The sequence below is a fragment of the Elgaria multicarinata genome, chromosome 22, assembly GCF_023053635.1.
Source record: "Elgaria multicarinata webbii isolate HBS135686 ecotype San Diego chromosome 22, rElgMul1.1.pri, whole genome shotgun sequence".
NCBI lineage: Eukaryota > Metazoa > Chordata > Lepidosauria > Squamata > Anguidae > Elgaria > Elgaria multicarinata.
In genome coordinates, this window is record NC_086192.1 from 1,488,823 (window position 1) to 1,506,377 (window position 17,555).

General features: G+C 50.9%; 1 protein-coding gene across 2 annotated transcripts in view; it reads right to left on the reverse strand.

Moving 5' to 3' along the window:
* The window catches only part of PHF12 (PHD finger protein 12), a 28,746-nt gene that overhangs the window by 10,803 nt on the left and 388 nt on the right, over positions 1-17,555 (reverse strand). For both annotated transcript variants that reach the window (XM_063146406.1, XM_063146405.1), the window contains exons 2-3: positions 17,077-17,453; positions 1,361-1,433 (exon numbers count right to left, since the gene is read on the reverse strand). In XM_063146406.1, coding sequence (XP_063002476.1) covers positions 1,361-1,433; positions 17,077-17,453 — 450 coding nt within the window. The remainder of the gene's footprint in view (positions 1-1,360; positions 1,434-17,076; positions 17,454-17,555) is intronic.

Sequence of the window (17,555 nt, forward strand, 5' to 3'; positions counted from 1 at the left end):
GGGAGGGAAGGAAAAGTGACCCAGGCTCCAGAAGAGGCAGCTAAAGCAGAGACTTCTTAGCTGAAAAGGAAATCAGATCTCCTGCCCCAGCCTGCCCATCCGTGCAGGGCGTGCCGGGGGGCTGGGCTAGTGACACACTTCCTGGTGTGTTCCAGAGGGTGATGAAGCCGCATAGGGCCTCTCAAAGGAGGAGGGTCTGGAGCAGATGGATCCCGGCACTTCTGAGCTCCCTGCTGCGCACAGCAGTGGGAAGTCAGGCCAGACACGAAATCTGGGGCAGCTGCGGAGGGCAAAGAAGACCTCGGAGAGGACGCAGGCAGGCCAAAGCCGCCAAGTCTTAGCAAGCTGCCTTTTACTAGGGCAGCCCGCCCGCCTGGCTTCCTCCGCCTGGCATCCGCAACCTGAACCTTTCAAACGGGATTGAACCTGGGGCTTCCAGCTAAAGGCTCCTCCCCACCTTCAGGACTCAGTTGAGTCTGCGCTGCCTGCATTCTTGGCTGAGGAATGCTTTCAAACTCAGCACTCGGAACAGCACACCAGCGTGGGGAGGGCTCCGTGCTGGAAGAGAGCAGAGCCCGAAACTCGACACCTGAAATCTCTGGGCAAGCTGGAAGAAAATCCCTGGTGTTTCAAACCAGTATGCTTCCAGCCCTGCCCGTCGCTCTTTCCCTCCAAGCGTACCCTGAAGCTGGCAGCCCTGGGAGTCAATATTTGCATTCAGCTGGGCTGGCTGGCTTGCTGGCTGCAGGAAAAAGGGCAGGCATCTCCGGTGACAGGTTGGAGGCCAGCCCAATCCCCTTCCCTCGCCCCATTTCCCACGAATGAACAAGGCGGGCGGAGCTCGTAGGTCGCCCCCCCACCCCTGCTGCTATGGAAACGACGGGAGGTCATCCCATTCTTTCTGAGCTAGCCGGAAGGAACTGGGAGGTTCGGGGATGGAGGCAGCCGGCCTGGAAGAGGGAGAAGCTAGATGCCGTCACAGCCTCTCTCTCCTGCTACAGCTGCAATCTCCTGGCGAGGGCAGAGGAGGCGGCCGGCTGAACTCGGCCCACTAAAACCAAGCCACTCACATGGGGCCCCACAGGTGATGCGGCCACCCCCAGCCTGGTTCCTTCCAGATATGTGGGACTGCAACTTCCAGCCACCCCCAGCCAGGGGATGCTGGGAATTGGCAGTCCCACATCTGGAGAGCACCCAGTTGGGGAAAGCTGGCCTACAGCAATAGTTCACCAGCTGTGCTGCTGCGCTTTCTATTTTCTCCACTGCTGTTTCCAGAGGGGAAGGAAGGGAAGGAAGAGACCCTCTTTGAATGCCCAGGAGGTTCTGCTTGTGGGGGTGGGGGTGGCGTCGGCGTCTTTACCTTTCGGCGCACAGTACAGCGATGGCACATCCACTCCCCGGGAGGCAGCATCTCCTCACTCAACGGAGGATTACTGTGGGAGGAGACAAGAAGCAGGCAGTTACTTCTCTGTACCGACACACACTTCCATTTAGATCCAGACTCGCTACCAGATGCCCCACACCATCGCTCTGGCCCCACAGAGCGGTCACCTTCTGAAGCGCTGCTTCTATTGACAAATGTCCAAACTGCGGGCCACTGGCACCTCACTTTCCAGCCAATGACAGAGTTCTTTCCTGCCCGCTTGTCTTTCTCAAGCACCTCCCAGGGCGAGTAAGATGAGCCTGCCCCGCTTCTTCATCTAGAGCTCAAGAAGCCCCCCACCCTGCTCTGAGAAACACTGAGCTGAAATATATCTCCTGGTTTGCAGCCTCAGCGAATACGCCCCCTTCCCTGGTCACTGCTTGAGCAAGTGACATTTTGGGGCCCGTTCTCTTAAATATCTCACTAAAAAGGCGGCAAAAGCGGTACAAGGAAAGAGTGACCACCAGGACTTGTGCGGATGGCAAAAAGGCGGGACCCTGGGTCCGAGAGTCATCCTGAGCCATCATGCAGCTTGCCTCTCCCTCCAGATGGCCAGCAGCTTCTAACCCTCCACATCTGCAATGTCGGAATCATAATACAGGCCTATTTGACAGGGTTGTTGCTGTTGTAGAAATTATGGAGACAGCATTCAGGAAGCACTTTGAACGCTAAGCATCCTAACTGCTCGGTTCATTACTTATCTGAACTATCTGGAAGGCAGCAGCAACACAGCAAGACCAAAGGCTCCTGCGAGCATGACTGCCGGCTCTCACCTGGTTATCGTCCTTGGCTTCCAATGCCCCCCCCCCCCAAAGTGACTGACAGGAAAATGTGTAGGAAGGTGACAGTTGCAGGGCTGGGCAGACATTTGCCTTATTCGGGGCACGTGCCCCCCAACAGCCCAGCTGCTGCCTTGTTCCTTCTCTGCAATACTTCCAAGCAGCAGAAAGGGCCCAACATTCATAGCCACCTCCGCTGGCTTATGGAAGTCTGTGCTGCTGGCTGTGGAGGGTCCTGAGAGACAGACTGATGGGATACTGAGCAGATGCAGGTCAGGTCAGGTCAGACAGCAGGGGCTGGGCGAAGAAGACTTCAGTTCGGTAAGCTCTGGCTAGCAGGAAACCCAGCACCTGCCCCGCGGCTGGACTGCAAAGCCCCCACCTTAATTCACAGGCGCGCGTCTCTCAGCATTGGCCTGGAGATGTAAACGGACTTGCAGCAGGCCGGGCCCAGCATACCTCCTGCCTGCCAGATCCTGACGCTTCCCACTTTTGCCTGTTCAGAATCAGCCACATTAACAAGGCAGGCAGCCATTTTGAGAGCACTGCTCAGGAATCAGGGAAACGAGTGAACTCCAGAGCGTGATTGAGGGAGTCTCAAGAGCACAGTGAAAAACCCACACGTGAAAAGCGCCGCAAACCAATCCTCACCGGAAGGCTGGGAGAAATCACAGGCAGCCCCGTGCAGTCACCTGGCCTCTTGCATGAAGTTAGAAGCAAAGTGGAAAAGCGCTACAAAACAACCCTCGCCCCGAAGTCACAGCAGCCTAGTAGGGGGACTTCGAAAGAACAATGTCAATTAATAGCCACCTTCCATACCTTGAAGACTTTGCCAGTTTATCATGGGCCTCGGGAGGATTTGGAAAGCACGACGGCAACGTTGCCAGCAACACTAGGCTGTTTCATCTATCTGCCTGGAGGTACGACACTGGCATGCCAGAGCACGGGGAACAGAATGCAGCCTGGTAGGAACAGGACTCAGCTTGCAAAAGTAGAAGGTGGCTTGTACCAATGCACCTGACCTCAACTGCTAGACAGACAGACACACACACACACACTATCCAGAGGCTTCCTGGTGGAGAACGGCCATCTCACGTGCTCTGACCCACAAACTCATCACCCTCACCATCAACCCCAAAAGCACACAAGTTCCCAATGTCGTTAACAAAAAATAACCTTATACCTCCAAGCACCAATAAGACAGACACTTAACAGAAACATTAGAAACTTATTATTATGTAAGCAAACTTTATTAGGAAGCATCTCTGCCTCCTGGAAGTGCCCACCATTCAGGAGAGGCACATGGATAAGACTTCTGCGGTTCACCTGCACTCTGTGCCAGGGCTGGAAATAGTGAAGGGCCTGGCTTTAGGGTAAGGATAGCTGTACTTGGAACATGAGAACAGCGCTGTTTGATCAAACCAAGAGTCCATTTAGTCCAGCATTCTGACCACACAGTGGCCAACTTAGCTGCCCACGGGGAAACCTACAAGCAGGATACAAGTACAATAGCACCCTGCCACCACCCACCCTCCGCCAATCTTGCAGGTATGCAGCTCCGTCTCAGGATCCTGGGAGCCACAGTAGAACCATCTCTGGATTGCCCCAAAGAGCACCAGGAGGGGAAAAAAGGCTTCTCATTTTTGTTCCGAGGGAAAAGAGAAAGGAATGTCAAGCTCTCTGTTCTACAAAGAGTCGTGTAGCACCTGGGCTGCCACCCCTCTCTGCGTCTGTTCCTCAAACCCTTCTGAAGTGAGAACACCTGCGCGCAACTACCCCTGGCAGGAATGAGCTCCCACCATGAAGAAATGCAGCTGGGGCCTTATGGGTGTCGCAGTCCAACACATCTGGAGAGCATCTGGTTGGGGAAGGCTAGATGCTCAACTCCTCTAGGAGGCTTCTGTGAAGAATCCTTGCCTTGTCTCGGGGGAAGCTGCTTCACTTACCATGGCATTCTCATCGCCGCCGGGTCCAGCCATCGCTGGAAGCCAGCAGAGGCCGCGTTTCACCTCCGATATGGCCCTACTCCAGATTCTATATATAGGCGACGAAGCGATCCAAAAATCCTTTTGGGATGAAAGGCAATATTGAAAACGAAACGCAAGACATGGCTGCTGTCGTTGGGCACAGAAAACCACAAACCTCTCCGATGCAAGTTGAAAACAAAGAGGCCATGTTTCATTGGATACCTCCGTGTTTGCAGTGAAACTCACTCGGCGCTGCAAGATGACTTGCACTTAAAACCAAGTTATGTTAACGGCTATCTAGGTTTCATGCTGTCGAGAAAGGGGGAAAGGAAAAAAAGAAGACAGCCTCTAACTATTTAAAGTGGGTGCTCTCCTATCCTCCTCGTTCTGTGCAAGCAAGGCAGGGATTCCATTCCATTCATTTATTTATTACATTTATACACAAAACTGCCCAGAGAGCTTCCCTATGGTGATCCAAGCAACTTGGTTGGTTCCCAAAACTGCAAGGCCTTTTAGACTTCCTAAGGAATAAGACTTCCCTCCTCCGCTCTAGCCACAGAAAGTTCCTGGAGGAGCTGGTCTGTTCGACACCTTATCACCTTCTCCAATCAAACCACGGATTTTGCAACCGGAAGAGAGCGGGACGCTACCTGCCAGGCAATCTAACAAGTGATGTTTTTTGGAACTGTGCAGCTGTGCCCTCAGGCCACGGCTAAATCCAACCCGCACAGAGAGTAACTTCCAGTTCATCTTTGTTCACTCCCAACGCAGGGAGAAAAAGGATCCTGTGCAGGTCAGGATATGTTACTTCCTTCCAGCCTGCTGCTGAAAGATTTACTTAAAAAAGAAGAAGAAGAAGATATGCATAAGACTCAGTCCGCTTCCCAGGGAGACCCATATTTTCTCTTCCCCCACCTTTGGCAAACTTTACACACACAAAAAAACACTACTTGCACAGCAAAGGAAAACACACGCACAGACAGCACAGGCATTTGCTCCAAGCCCTGTCGAGCCATCTTTTCCAAGCAGGCTTTTCCTTCAGCCTCCTGAGACAGGCCTCTTGGCCACCCGAGACAGAGAACGGCAGCGGAACGCAAAGTTGTCGTGCTGAGCAGGTCGTGCCAAGTTACCAAGTCAGAACACAGATTCCCAGAGCCTCCTCCGCTGAGCAAGAGGCAGGCAGCTGAGCCAGCGGCTCAACGTGGCAAGACGCTGCTGCTTGGAGAAGCTTCTGCTCTGGTCCCAGAACAAAAAAGTTTTGTTGTGGGCTCTCAATTGGTCCTGTGCTTCGCCAAGCCCAGTTTGGCCTTTGGGGTGGGGCAGCGTGCCAAGACGGGTGGCTTAGTTCTGCTTCCTTCTTTTGTTCACACCCGTTTCCCACAAAATCTTCTTGGGAGTTATTGCCTGCTTCCTCCACACAGGATTTTGTTTATCTCTCTCTCTCTCTCTCCAGCTGAAAGAAGGAAAGGAAGTAGGACCACTCCATCGGCTACATTTATATCCTGCCTTTTTCTGGCAAGGAGCCCAAGGCACTGCTCATAACCCTCCTCCTCCTCCTCCTCTCCATTTCATACTCACAGCAACCCTATGAGGTAAAGTCAGTGACCAGCCCATAACTACACAACCGTGAGCTTCAGAGCACAACTGGGGACTAGAAGCCGGATCTACCCAGTCCTAGTTCAGCACTCTAACCACTACACAACACTGTCCCCATCAGGCTTTTCCTCTCCCTCAACAGTCATCCAGCAACATCCCTTCCATCAGGCTGCAGCAGAGGGAGAGACAGAAAGCAGAGCCACAACTCCATCTGCTTGGCTGAGAGACCGGCTCCTTTTGGCTGCTGACTCCCTTCCCGGTTCTGGTATTAAGGACTTCGTAGCTTCACGAACTTGTGCCCAAGCATACTTTCCCGCATCCCTTCCTCTCAATTCCTTTTCCTTTTGTGTGCCCTCTTTTTGACTGCAAGACTGAGGGCAGGGACTGCCTTCTTTATTTATTTCAATAAATTATTCTCAGGCTGGAGTACAATGAAACACAACCCACCCACCAAGGATCAACATTTTAAAAAGTAGCACAATAAAGCCAATCAAATTAAGAGCCAGCAAAAACTGAGATATAGCAGGCAACAAACACTTACAGCAGAGCTTTCCAAACTTTTCATGTTGGTGACACACTTTTCAGACATGCATCATTTCGCGAGACAGTAATTCAGTTTTACTAGCAAACTGGAGGTTAAACTAACCCCTTATAAGAGATACGGACACATACATAAATTGTAATAACGAAATGTATGGGGATACAACATATCTCGTGAAAACCTTTGATTTATATTTTAAAAAATATATGATTTGCAAGATAATAACATACATTTCCAAGACTTTTCACATTGGACCAATTTTGTCGAGCTGCAATCGAGCGGCGGTTGAGACGGTGTTCTATCAAAAAACTGGGCCCATGGAATTTCTTGAATGCATCACTTCAGGTGCAGCCACGTCACCAGAAGTGACGCGGAATCAGCTGTTTCAACCCGATTATGCATACTGCGCATGCGCAGTACCTGCATGATCCCTTGACCGTGGTGTGCATACACGGATAGGACGGAAGGGGAATATACTAGTGCATCAATCTAATCGGCACCTTTGCTGCGTAAAAATGCATGCAAGTTCGTATTGCTTATTTCACATAGACTCAGAGGTTTCTCGTTACGTTTGCGTGACACACCTACACACTGCAGCCGACACACTAACGTGTCGCGACACAGTTTGGAAAGCTCTGACTTAGAGTCCTTTAAAAACGCAAAGAGATTAAAACCTTTTAAAAATAAAGCCAGGCACCAGAAACACACAGTGGGTTTAAAAGCCTGTGGAAATAAATCCATCTTTGCCTGGCACTGAAGAGATCAGATAGGCACCAGGTGGGTCTATCTGGGGAGGGCCCAGGATGGAGAAGACCTGCTGCCAAATAGCTACCCATCCTGCACTTGGAGCAAGGACTCCAACGACAATCCCAGGGCTTAGGCAGGAAAGATTGGGAAGAGATGATCCTCCAGATACTGTGGGCCCATGTCACGGGAGAGCTTTATAGGTTAAAACCAGCACTTGAGTTTCCAGCCTGGAAACAAAGCAGAAGCCAGTGAAGGTGGTGCAATTCCAGAACCGTCTTCAATACTGCAGCAATCTAAACAGGAGGTTACCAGGGCACAGATGACTGAATCCAGGCTCCCTCTGAATCCAGGGGTGTGGCTCAGTGGTAGCACACCTGCTTTGCATGTCGAGGGTCCCACGTTCAATCCCCGGCAGCATCTCCAAGCAGGGCTAGAAACATCCCTGCTTGAAACCCTCGAGAGCTGCTACTGCCAGTCAATGTCGACAATACTGTTTTGGACAGACTCAGTATAAGGCAGCCTTCCTAAGTGGGTAAAAGGCACTCCATGCCACAGAGGACACTTGTGCCTTTAGTGAGAAAGATGGCTTCATAAGCACTCTACTAACAACAACCCTCTTTAAAAAAAAGGGAAAAAAGAAGAAGAAAAGGTTGAATCCCACTCTTTCAGAAAGATGAACCACCCGCCAGCAGTACCTCCATCTTATCTGGACTGAGCTTCAGTTCACTGGTCCTCCTGCCCCAGTCCACTTCCACTGCCTCACCTGGGTCTGATGAAAGAAAGAGAGCTGTGTGTCACATGTCATCAGCAAATTGATGGCACTGCACTCTACACTGCTGGATGGCCTTTCTCAGTGGCCTCAGGTCGATGCCAATCAGAAGCAGGAGATAACATGGAGCCCTGCAGGACTCCAAAGCATAAATGCCGGAGGGCTGAACAGAGATACCCCTGGCACTACCTTTCAGAAATGGTAATCCAATGAGGAGTGGAACCGCTCAGAACTCAGATTACCTCTCCAGAAGGACACCCTGGTTGATGGTCCTGAAAGCCACCGAGAACTCCAAGACAGCCAGAATGGTCACCCCCCTGCCTCTCTCTTCTGGCAGAGGTCACCCTACGAGGTGACTAAAGCAGCGTCAGTGTGCCTAAATCTTGATCAGAATAGATCTAGAAACTCAGCTTCATTCAAGAATGCCTGGACCTGATCAGCCACTACAGGCTTGAGCACCTCTTCAAAGAAAAAGATATTAGCCACCGGCATATAGTTCATAGAATCATTGAGGTGGAAGGGGCCTCTAAGGCCATCAAGTCCAACCCCCTGCTCAGTGCAGGAATCCACTTTAAAGCACCCCCCAACAGATGGCTGTCCAGCTGCCTCTTTAAAGCTTCTCAGATGGGAGAGCCCACAACCTCCCTCGGTCATGGGTTCCATTATTATTATTATTATTATTATTATTAATATTTATTTATATAGCACCATCAATGTACATGGTGCTGTACAGATAACACAGTAAATAGCAGGACCCTGCCGCGTAGGCTTACAATCTAATAAGTTGTCATACTGCTCTTACAGTATGGACGTTTTTCCTGATATCCAGCCAGAATTTGTCTCCCTGTAACTTGAGCCCATTAGTCTGTACTCAAGTTATTGTGACCTTCCACATTCAACAGAGGCTTTTTCAGAAGCAGCCCCTCTCCCACCTCCCTTACAGAGAATGGGCTCATTCCTTCTCTTAAAGAGTAATTCACAACCTTCTGGGGCCATCTAGATGTAGTAAGCCAAGGAGGACAGGGGTCCAGCAAACAAGCATTTAGTTGAACTTGACCAAGCAGCCGGTCCTCATTCTGGGGCTTTAGAAACCTAACATCACTGAAGGATGTCTGACCAGATGATGCCCTGCACAAGTCATGATTGACGTGAGCAATTTTGCCCTCCAAACATCTAGCAAACAAGTTTCAGAATTACTGCCGAGGGTTCCGTCAGATCTCCAGCCAGGCCCAGAATACAAGAGACCAGAACCACTCAGAAAAGCTCTGCCGGACATGGAGAGGCAACGGCAGAAGAGGAAAACTGCTTTATTCCCTCCACCACCAAAACCACAGAGTAGGCTCAAGTAAGGATCACTTACTCGTGTTCCATCAGATTCAAGATGTGTTTTCTTCTACCTGCATTCCAGCCTTCTCCCAAATTGCTTCGTTCATTGACTTCAGCTCAGATGTGTACCAAGCAGGCAGCTAGGTGGGAGAGCAGCCATGGTTCAGGAGAAGAGCACATGCTTTGCCCACAGAAGTTCTGAAGTTCCATCCCCGCCTGAAACCCTGCAGAGCCTCTACTGACCAATGTCGACAATACTGGGCTGTTTGAGAGTGGGCAAAGGGGAAGCATTTCAGGGGCTGCTCTATACTAAGAAAGACCAATACTCCATTTAGTCTAATGCAGGCTATCCTGGCCAGCAACAGCTCTCTGGGGCTACAAGCCAAGACCGTTGCCACCTGAGACCCTTTAACTACAGAGACTAGGGATTGTAGCGGGGAGCTGTTATAGGCAGATCGTGTGCTCCAACACTGAGCCATGGGCTTTCCTTCGAGTTTGTTCACCGGAGTACGTTTGCACCCGCTTCCCTCATTTCTAGGGAGCTTCTCAGCAAGAGGGGCTTTGTAAAAGCTGCAAAACGAAGCTTGAAGCTATGCAGGGCTAGCTGCACACCAGGCACGGTGGAACCTAAGCCCCCCCACGAGAATGGCGGCTGAGCACAGAGAAAGCTGGGTTCAAGTTACAGTAAGGCCAGATTCTTAATTACAACCAGAGGCCCAAGGTGCATGTCGGCGCCACCAGACCAACCCAAGCGCTTTTCCGAATGCCCAGCTGGAGACAGGACCCTTTTGTGCAAACTTCAGTTTCTGTGAAAACCTGTAAAAGAGCTTGCGAAGTTACAAGTTTCAGTTTTCACCGCAGCTGAACGACGCAGCTCTCAGATTGTTCTATTTCTTTTGCCACACAGCCAATAGTCATAGGAGGAGAGGGAAAAAACACCCATCTCTTTATGGAATCTCTTCATTTTCAACCACTGCCAGCCCCACACACAGAGTTTGAAGCAACAGAATCCTTAGCATTTTACCTGCCTTGGACCACTTTAACCAGCCACTCTTCAAATACTGACTTACTTCAGCCCTAGAGAAAAATATAGAAGTAGTTTTCTCATAAAAGCCCACTAGTAGACAAAGGCAATATTTACACGTATCTCTTCTCCTTTCCTGCAACAACTTCAGAATTAGCGACCTTGCTTCTGTAGCATTCCCACCTAAGACTCCATTTACCTTTGCCTAATTCAAGGGTGGGGAAGCAGTGGCCCTTTAGATGTCCTTAGACTGCATCTCCCATGAGTGCTAGTCAGTGAAGCCAGTGGTGCAGGACGGCGGGAGCTGCAATCCAATCACATTCGGAGGACCACTCCTTTCCCATCCGTGACCCAACTGTTCTCTGGTTTGACCACAAAAGAATTCCACACTGGCCACCAAGGAATGGCTCACACGTGCTTGCCCATTGCTTGATTTAATACCCAGCTGAGTGCGTGAGCCTGCACCACTGGAAAACATTTTGTGGAAGTATAAGGAAAGTTTTCTCTGTCGTGACTTGATTTGTGATGTTTCATTTGTACCCTTGATAGCAGTGACGAAAACCACCAGCTCCTCCTATCCGTCAGACAGGCTATATGGGCCTAAGTAAACGCCAGCCTCGATTACATTTGAACGGTTATCATCACACAGACGTCAGAGCAAATTTCTTTTCTGTAGCTCCAGAGGGCAGCATCTGAACCAATGAGTTCAAACTACAAGAAAAAAACATGAAGAAGAGTTTCCTGACGGTGTTCAACAGTTTTCACTTTTAAGCAGAGGCCAGACAGCCACCTAGGGGATGCTGCAGAGTGGCTTTCCTACATCAGCAAGAGTGTTGGACTAGATAACCTTTGTGGTCCCTTCTCTGCCCCAAAGAGTAGAAACGATGCTGCATTTGAATGGGCCGCTTGAGCCAACGCTTTCTATTTGGGGACAGCAGAAGAAGTCACCTTCCCCAGGGTACACCCTTTACACGGTTCCTTTTAACGTTGATTGTACAAAATGCTTGTTGGTTCTTCGCAGCAATAATTCAGAATTAAGGCTAAATCACCATGGGGGAAAATACGAAACCCAGCACCAGTAGCAATAAGCTAGAGGAGCTGCAATGGAAGGCTTGACTGGTTATTTCAAGTCACTACGCACATCCTGTCAACTGTACCTCCTGTGTACAACCGGCCCGCCTGAGTGCCCCCCTCCTCTCTGAGATCCCCCCGGCCCGGATTATGATGAACCAACCACAACCTTCCGTTCCCAGGCCTTCCTGCTTCCCTCGCCCGTCTCTTTCTTTAGCCCTTGTTTCCTCCTCCTCCTCCTCCTGGTTCCTTAGACCCAGCCCACCCTTTCCCTGAGATCTCAGTCAAGAGCAACCAAAGAATCTGACCAGTTCTGCCAGAGCCTTGTAGAGCTGCCATAGCAAGCTGCGACACTCAGCAGCCTCAGCCAATCCCTACCAAGACAAAATCCCATAGCGCATCACCATGTAGATGGCTAGCATGAACAAAGGACAGACATCAAAGGCGGGAAGCTGCTTTATACCCACTCCGGCTCTGGTCCATTGAGCCCAGGATGGTCTACTGCACCGACTGATGGCAGCGGTTCCCCAGGCCCAAGCAGAGAACCTTCCTGACTCCTGCGATCAAGATCCATTGACTGGAGATTCTCAGGAGTTCGACCACAGGCCTTCTGCAGGCAAAACATTTGTTCCTACCACTGAGCATACAGCCCCTCCCTAACAATCCGCTAGCAGTCATTAGCTAATGACTGCTAGCATTAAGGAAGTGCTTGCCCCTAGGTACCAGAAAACCTTTCAGGAATACTTTTCCACACACACACACTGAGCAATGCTCTCTGTCACACTATGCATCTGAGAGGTTGACCGAGGAGTAGTGTGGAAGTATGGTCTCCAAGCAAGTTAAACCATTAGTGCAACCACAGAGGTCACAAGTTCAACCCAAATTTAGCCAGCTTTGCTTTAACTAATTTCCTACCCAAGCCCCCTACCATGAATAGTTTGGACTGATTTATTTAGCGCTGGTTAACATCTGAAACATCCAAATGTCTTATCAATTAATTAACCCTTACGCCATGCCGACATCACTAAGGGCGCAATCGTATGTCTGTTTAGACGGACAAAAGTCCTACAACTCCCAGCATTCCCTAGCCAGCCTTAAGGTCTGGCCTTTGCCTTGCCCAGCCTGATGCCATCTAGGTGTGCTGGAGCTCCCACAATCCCCGTGACCAATGGCTATGCCAGCTGGGAATTACGGGAGCTGCAGCCAAACACAGCGGGAAAGCCCCCAGGTCTAAGAAGGCCACCCTAAGAGAAGACGGCAGCTCTTCCACAGCTCAGCAGTGGAGCATGTGTTTCACATGCCAAAGGTCCCCGGCCCAATTCCCGGCCCCTCCAGGTAAGGCTAGGAAAGACCCCTGCTTGAAACTCTGAAGAGCTGTTAGCAGGCAGTGTGGACAATACTCAGTAAGATGAGCCAAACTGACTGACTTCCTACATTTCTGGGCCCGGAAGACAGGTGAAAAACAAATCAGAATTGGAACTGTTTACAGACCTATCAGCACTGTTTCCTATGCATAGGATGAAAGCCAAGGCCTAACGATTGGGATACCAAAACAGAAAGGGGACAGCGTGGTGGCATGATGAGTAAGAAACGGAGGCCCTTGAAGTTCACAGGATCAACCCTCAGGAGGCAAGTTGTATCCCCAGCCCATGCGAGGTGGGAGAAGCCGAAGTTTCTAACTGATGCAACTTGGCAGAAAAGTGGACGTTGCCAGCTCCTCATTTTAAGTGCCCACAACAGCTCTTTAAGTGACAGAAGTATATTGAGAGGGGCTGAGCAAAAACTCAGAGGAGGCTGAGCCAGTTCCTCAAAGCAGTAATATGAGAAGCCGGCAAGTAACCCCCAAGCAGAGAATCACGGAAACCGTTTGGATCGAGGACACGTTTAAAGCAACAGGGTGGATGTCAGGATTTGGGTGAGAACCTTTACGTCTCCTTATGGAGGACTATACTATCTTTCACAGGAAATTACACTGATTTCATAGGCCTCGCGTTACTGTGGTGACCCTAACTTGAGAGCTGAACAGGAAGCTATAAATGGGATGTGACCTAGATGGATGGCACGGTTCACTAAGTTCGGAGAAGGCTTTTACAATCTGGAGGAAAGCCAGTTCACCTGCTCTGCATTCTGCAACCACAACTAATTTATTTATTTGCTAGTTACCTGTTTTGCACAGCTCGCACCTTTTGCTCTCCGACGTTCTTTTAATTCCTCAGTGAAATCACAGTCCGTATAAAGGGGACATGGACTTTGGTGGACTGAACACACCCACAAGATTGTAAGTTCACTCTGGTAACACAGGGAAGTGGTGTGTGTGCGTGTGGGAACTGTTATAAAGCTAGATGTGTACAAACAGAAGGCTGGAAAAGGAAAAAAACAAGGCTGCCAGATAAGAAACGTTTTTCAAAACAGTGCATATTCCTTCACAGAAACAAAGCAAATCAAGTCTGTATTGCCTTGTTTATAGAATCATTCTGCTTTGTAAGCATACCAGCCACGAATGCAGAACAAATGCAAACCTAGATGGTTTTCCGAGTACTCAGGACGGTTCTAGCTAATCTTTGCTAAAGTGTGCAACTTACACAAATGAGAAAGCAGACTGGGCAGAGGTATGGGAGACCCACGTTCAAATTCCCAAGAGAGAGAAAAAGAACAAACTGTGTTCTCTTGGCCAAACCTGCCCCACAGGGATGTTGTGAAGATAAAAATGAATTGCAACACTTTCTCTATGCACTAAGCGATACTGTAGAAACAACCCACTTCAGTCTTCTGGCATTTTTGAAAGGAACATATGCAAATCCAGCACATGGAGGATCCCGCCAGAGCAAAAGGCAAAGCTCTTAACAGGGCTCATTCCCAACCGTAATCCTTCTGGTACAAGTTAATCCATAGCAGACAAACCAGACACCACATCCCAGCTGCATGAGATCACAAGGGAAGAGACCAGGTCAATTCCAGCTACAAAAAGCAACGGTTGGCACAGCCCCCTGCCATTGTATTCCACACAGATTGCAGGGAGGCAAGATAGGTTCTGAGAGACAACATGGAAAACACACACTCTCATTTCCAAGACAGTCCCTGTGAACACCCACCCACCCCCAGCAAAAGTTCACAGGTTTGCTCTCCCTGGAGAGGGTCTCTCTCTTCCTCACAGGTTTATGAAGGCTCAGACCTCCCCCTGAGGTTGGAACTGGGAAGGCAGGACCATCCCTGATCTCATGCTGCAAAGGTGCTCCCTTCAAAGTTCAATGTATCATAGAGCAAACACCACTCCTACTGAATTGGGGGTGAGACAGGGTTGTGGTGACCAAAGATTTTGGCTGGCTGACATCACGCCTTCCTGGCTTGCATTCCTGCATCTCTCTCTCACACACACACTCACCCAAACATGGGTCAGGTTCTGGAGTCTGGCTGCTTACCGCAGGGATGGGCAGAAGGTAGATTTCAATTTGCTGTAGATGAGCAAAGGTTTCTGATTCCCTATTATCTAACAACAGCAATAACAAAGCGACTCCTTTACCCTAAATTATATTGCTGAACTGTGTGTGTGAGAGAGATGTAAACCAGGAGTGGATTTTTGTGAGGAAGAACGGCGAGCTCAGTTCAGTGCTGATATTCAAAACACATTTCCAGGCTTATAATTTTCTGACTCCAAGTGTATGCCTTTTGCATTGGACCCCAGTGTTCTCATAAAAAACAAATCGAACCCAAGTAGATCCCACAAGCCTGAAGTCTGGCTTTCTGCACTCACACTCAGCTCTCACAAGAGAATGCCAAAACAAGCCATGGGCATTAACTGTTGTGGTTTAATTATTCCAAGTGCTTTAAATGCAAACACTCTGCTTGAACTTGAAGTCAGAAAACGCAAGAAAAAATCCATTTGCATCTGTGAGCAGGGGGAGGGAGAAGAAACAGACACAAGAATACAGGAAACTCAATACCACAGAAAGCAGGACAAAGTTAAACAAATGCCAGAGAGAACTCCTCTCGGCATTACGAGGGTATACAATCAAGAAAATGTTAAACAAAAGCAAATGTTGATGAAAAAAAGTCTTTCAATTAAAGAACTGCTGCACGAGGAAAACACGGCCATCTTTAAACGTTTGTATTCAGTGAGGTGACTGTGATGGAGAGAGGCATGGATGCAGAAGCCCAGTTCCCTGGGAGGCAAAATGGTTAGTTTGCATTGCATTTGCAAAAAATGGTACAAGCAAATCTCTATTCCACCTACAGGAAGGCTGCCTGTGTTATACTGATGGAGAAAACACACACACACACCACTTTCCAAGAAGGCCCCAAAGGAATTCACACTGCAGCCACTAAAATGTAGAGTATCTTATCAGCAGGATAAACAGCAGACTAGAAAGAGAAGTTTCTCTAAGCCATCATCTCCGCCCAGCCAGGCCCGGGTATGATTTTATACCAGGGAAACAAACTGAAGATCCATCATATGCAGGCAAAACCACACGCTTCCCAGCAAACCTCACTCTGGATAAGGTCAGTGCTTTCCTCCCCTTGTTTACCAACTCAAAAACTTTTTGCCACATTAAACCCTGAGCCTTGTGCATGACCAAAGCCAAGGTTTCAGATACAGTCAAGCCAGCCCCACCAACATTGACTCGGACAACTAATTCAGACCCAGCAATAAAGCTTTGAAAGAAAAAAAAGATGGGGGGGGAAGGAAAAATCAAACAAGACTTAAGAATTTTCCTTCTTAAGCCCCTTCAGTTCTGCTAACAATGTGGATGTTGACGCAGCACAAGGAAGAGTTTGGCCAATCAGACCAGCTTCCTTTTATGGCCACTCACTTCCTTTTCCTAATGCAAAGGGCGGGGAGCTTAGCTTCTCCACGGTGGATTCCCTGAGGCCTACACAACCCAGCGAGCCTGCCCAGGAGTTAACACCTCTCCCACCAGTCCACAAATGCACCTTTTGCTTCCCTACTTGTCAAAAAGCAGGGCGGTGGGTGGGGGGAGCAGGAGAGAGACAGGATCACAAGGCGAAGGAGCAAGGAGCAACAGGGGATACCCCAGAGCCGGAAACAATGGGCTGGGAGACCTGCAGCGAATTCGGAGGAGGAGGAGCTGAAACACCTCCAGGCAATACACAAAGGCAAAGGGAGGGAGCCAAAACAGCGCAGCACCCGTTTCCTCGGAAGGAAGGAGGGTCTGCTAAGGGAGAAAGGCACCGAGGAGCCCTAGCCAGCGCTCTCCGGCCAGGCCCGGGCAGCCTTCTCTCCGAGCGTCGCCTGCAAGGCAGCTGTGGCAACCAAGGGGGGTTCTGCAGCGTGCAAAGAGGCCAGATGGGCAAAATGGCGCTGGGAATAAAATGTAACAATTTCAGGCAGGTCGCCATGTTGTCAGGAGTACGCGGTGGGGGGGAGGAGGAGGAGGAGGGGGGGTAGTTGCAAGCGGCAAGGGAAGCCGCGGACGGGAGCGCGCGGGCGGGCGGAGCGCGTCGCCTTGGCCGGCGGCGAGTGAAAAGCATCGTGAATCAGAATCGGCGGCGGCTGCTCAAGAGCCCGTCGGGCCGGAGCGACGCCGAGCCTTCCCCGCCCGCGCACAGCCAGGAACCGCCCCGAGGAAGCGAATAACGGAGAAGCGGGAGCGATCCGGAGCAGCTCCGAATCGGCGCGGGGGGAGAGGGAATCCGAGTAGGGGAAGGGCATGCAACGGGGATGGGGGAACCCGGATCGCCAAAGTAATCCGGCGCGACTCCGAATCAGGAAAGGCAAACAAAAACAAAGTAACGGGGCGGGGCGCCGCGGACGCGAAAGCGGACCTCGGCGAGCAGGCCGGGCGAGACTCCGGAGCGGCCCCGGCGCGCCACTCACCAGCACTGGAGGTGGAAGGCGGCGGGGCAGTGGTCGCAGCACAGCAGGTCGCCGCCTTCCTTGCAGCTGTCGCAGCTGTCGTGGTTGGTGGCGCGGCCGCTCCGCCGGTGCTGGGCCGCCGCCGCGGAGGCCGAGTGGTGGTGCGGGTGGTGCGGCGGCGGCCCGGCGTGGTGGTGGTGGTGCGGGTGGTGCGGCGGCGGGTGGTGGTGCGGCGGCGGGTGGTGCGCGTGGTGGTGGTGCTGCTGCTGCTGCTGCTGGGATCCGCCGTGGTGGTGGTGGTGGTGCGCGTCGCCGCCTCGCTCGGGCCGCCGGCTCCGCTTCTCGCTGCCCCCGCCGCCGTCGTCGCTCCGGGGAGGCGCCAGCAGCGCCTGGATTTGCTGCCATGGCGGAGAGAGAAAGAGAGAGAGAGAGAGAAGGTGAGACCGGAGGGGAGGGGAGGGGAGGGGAGGGGAGGGGGCGCCCGTCCTCCCTCCTTCCCT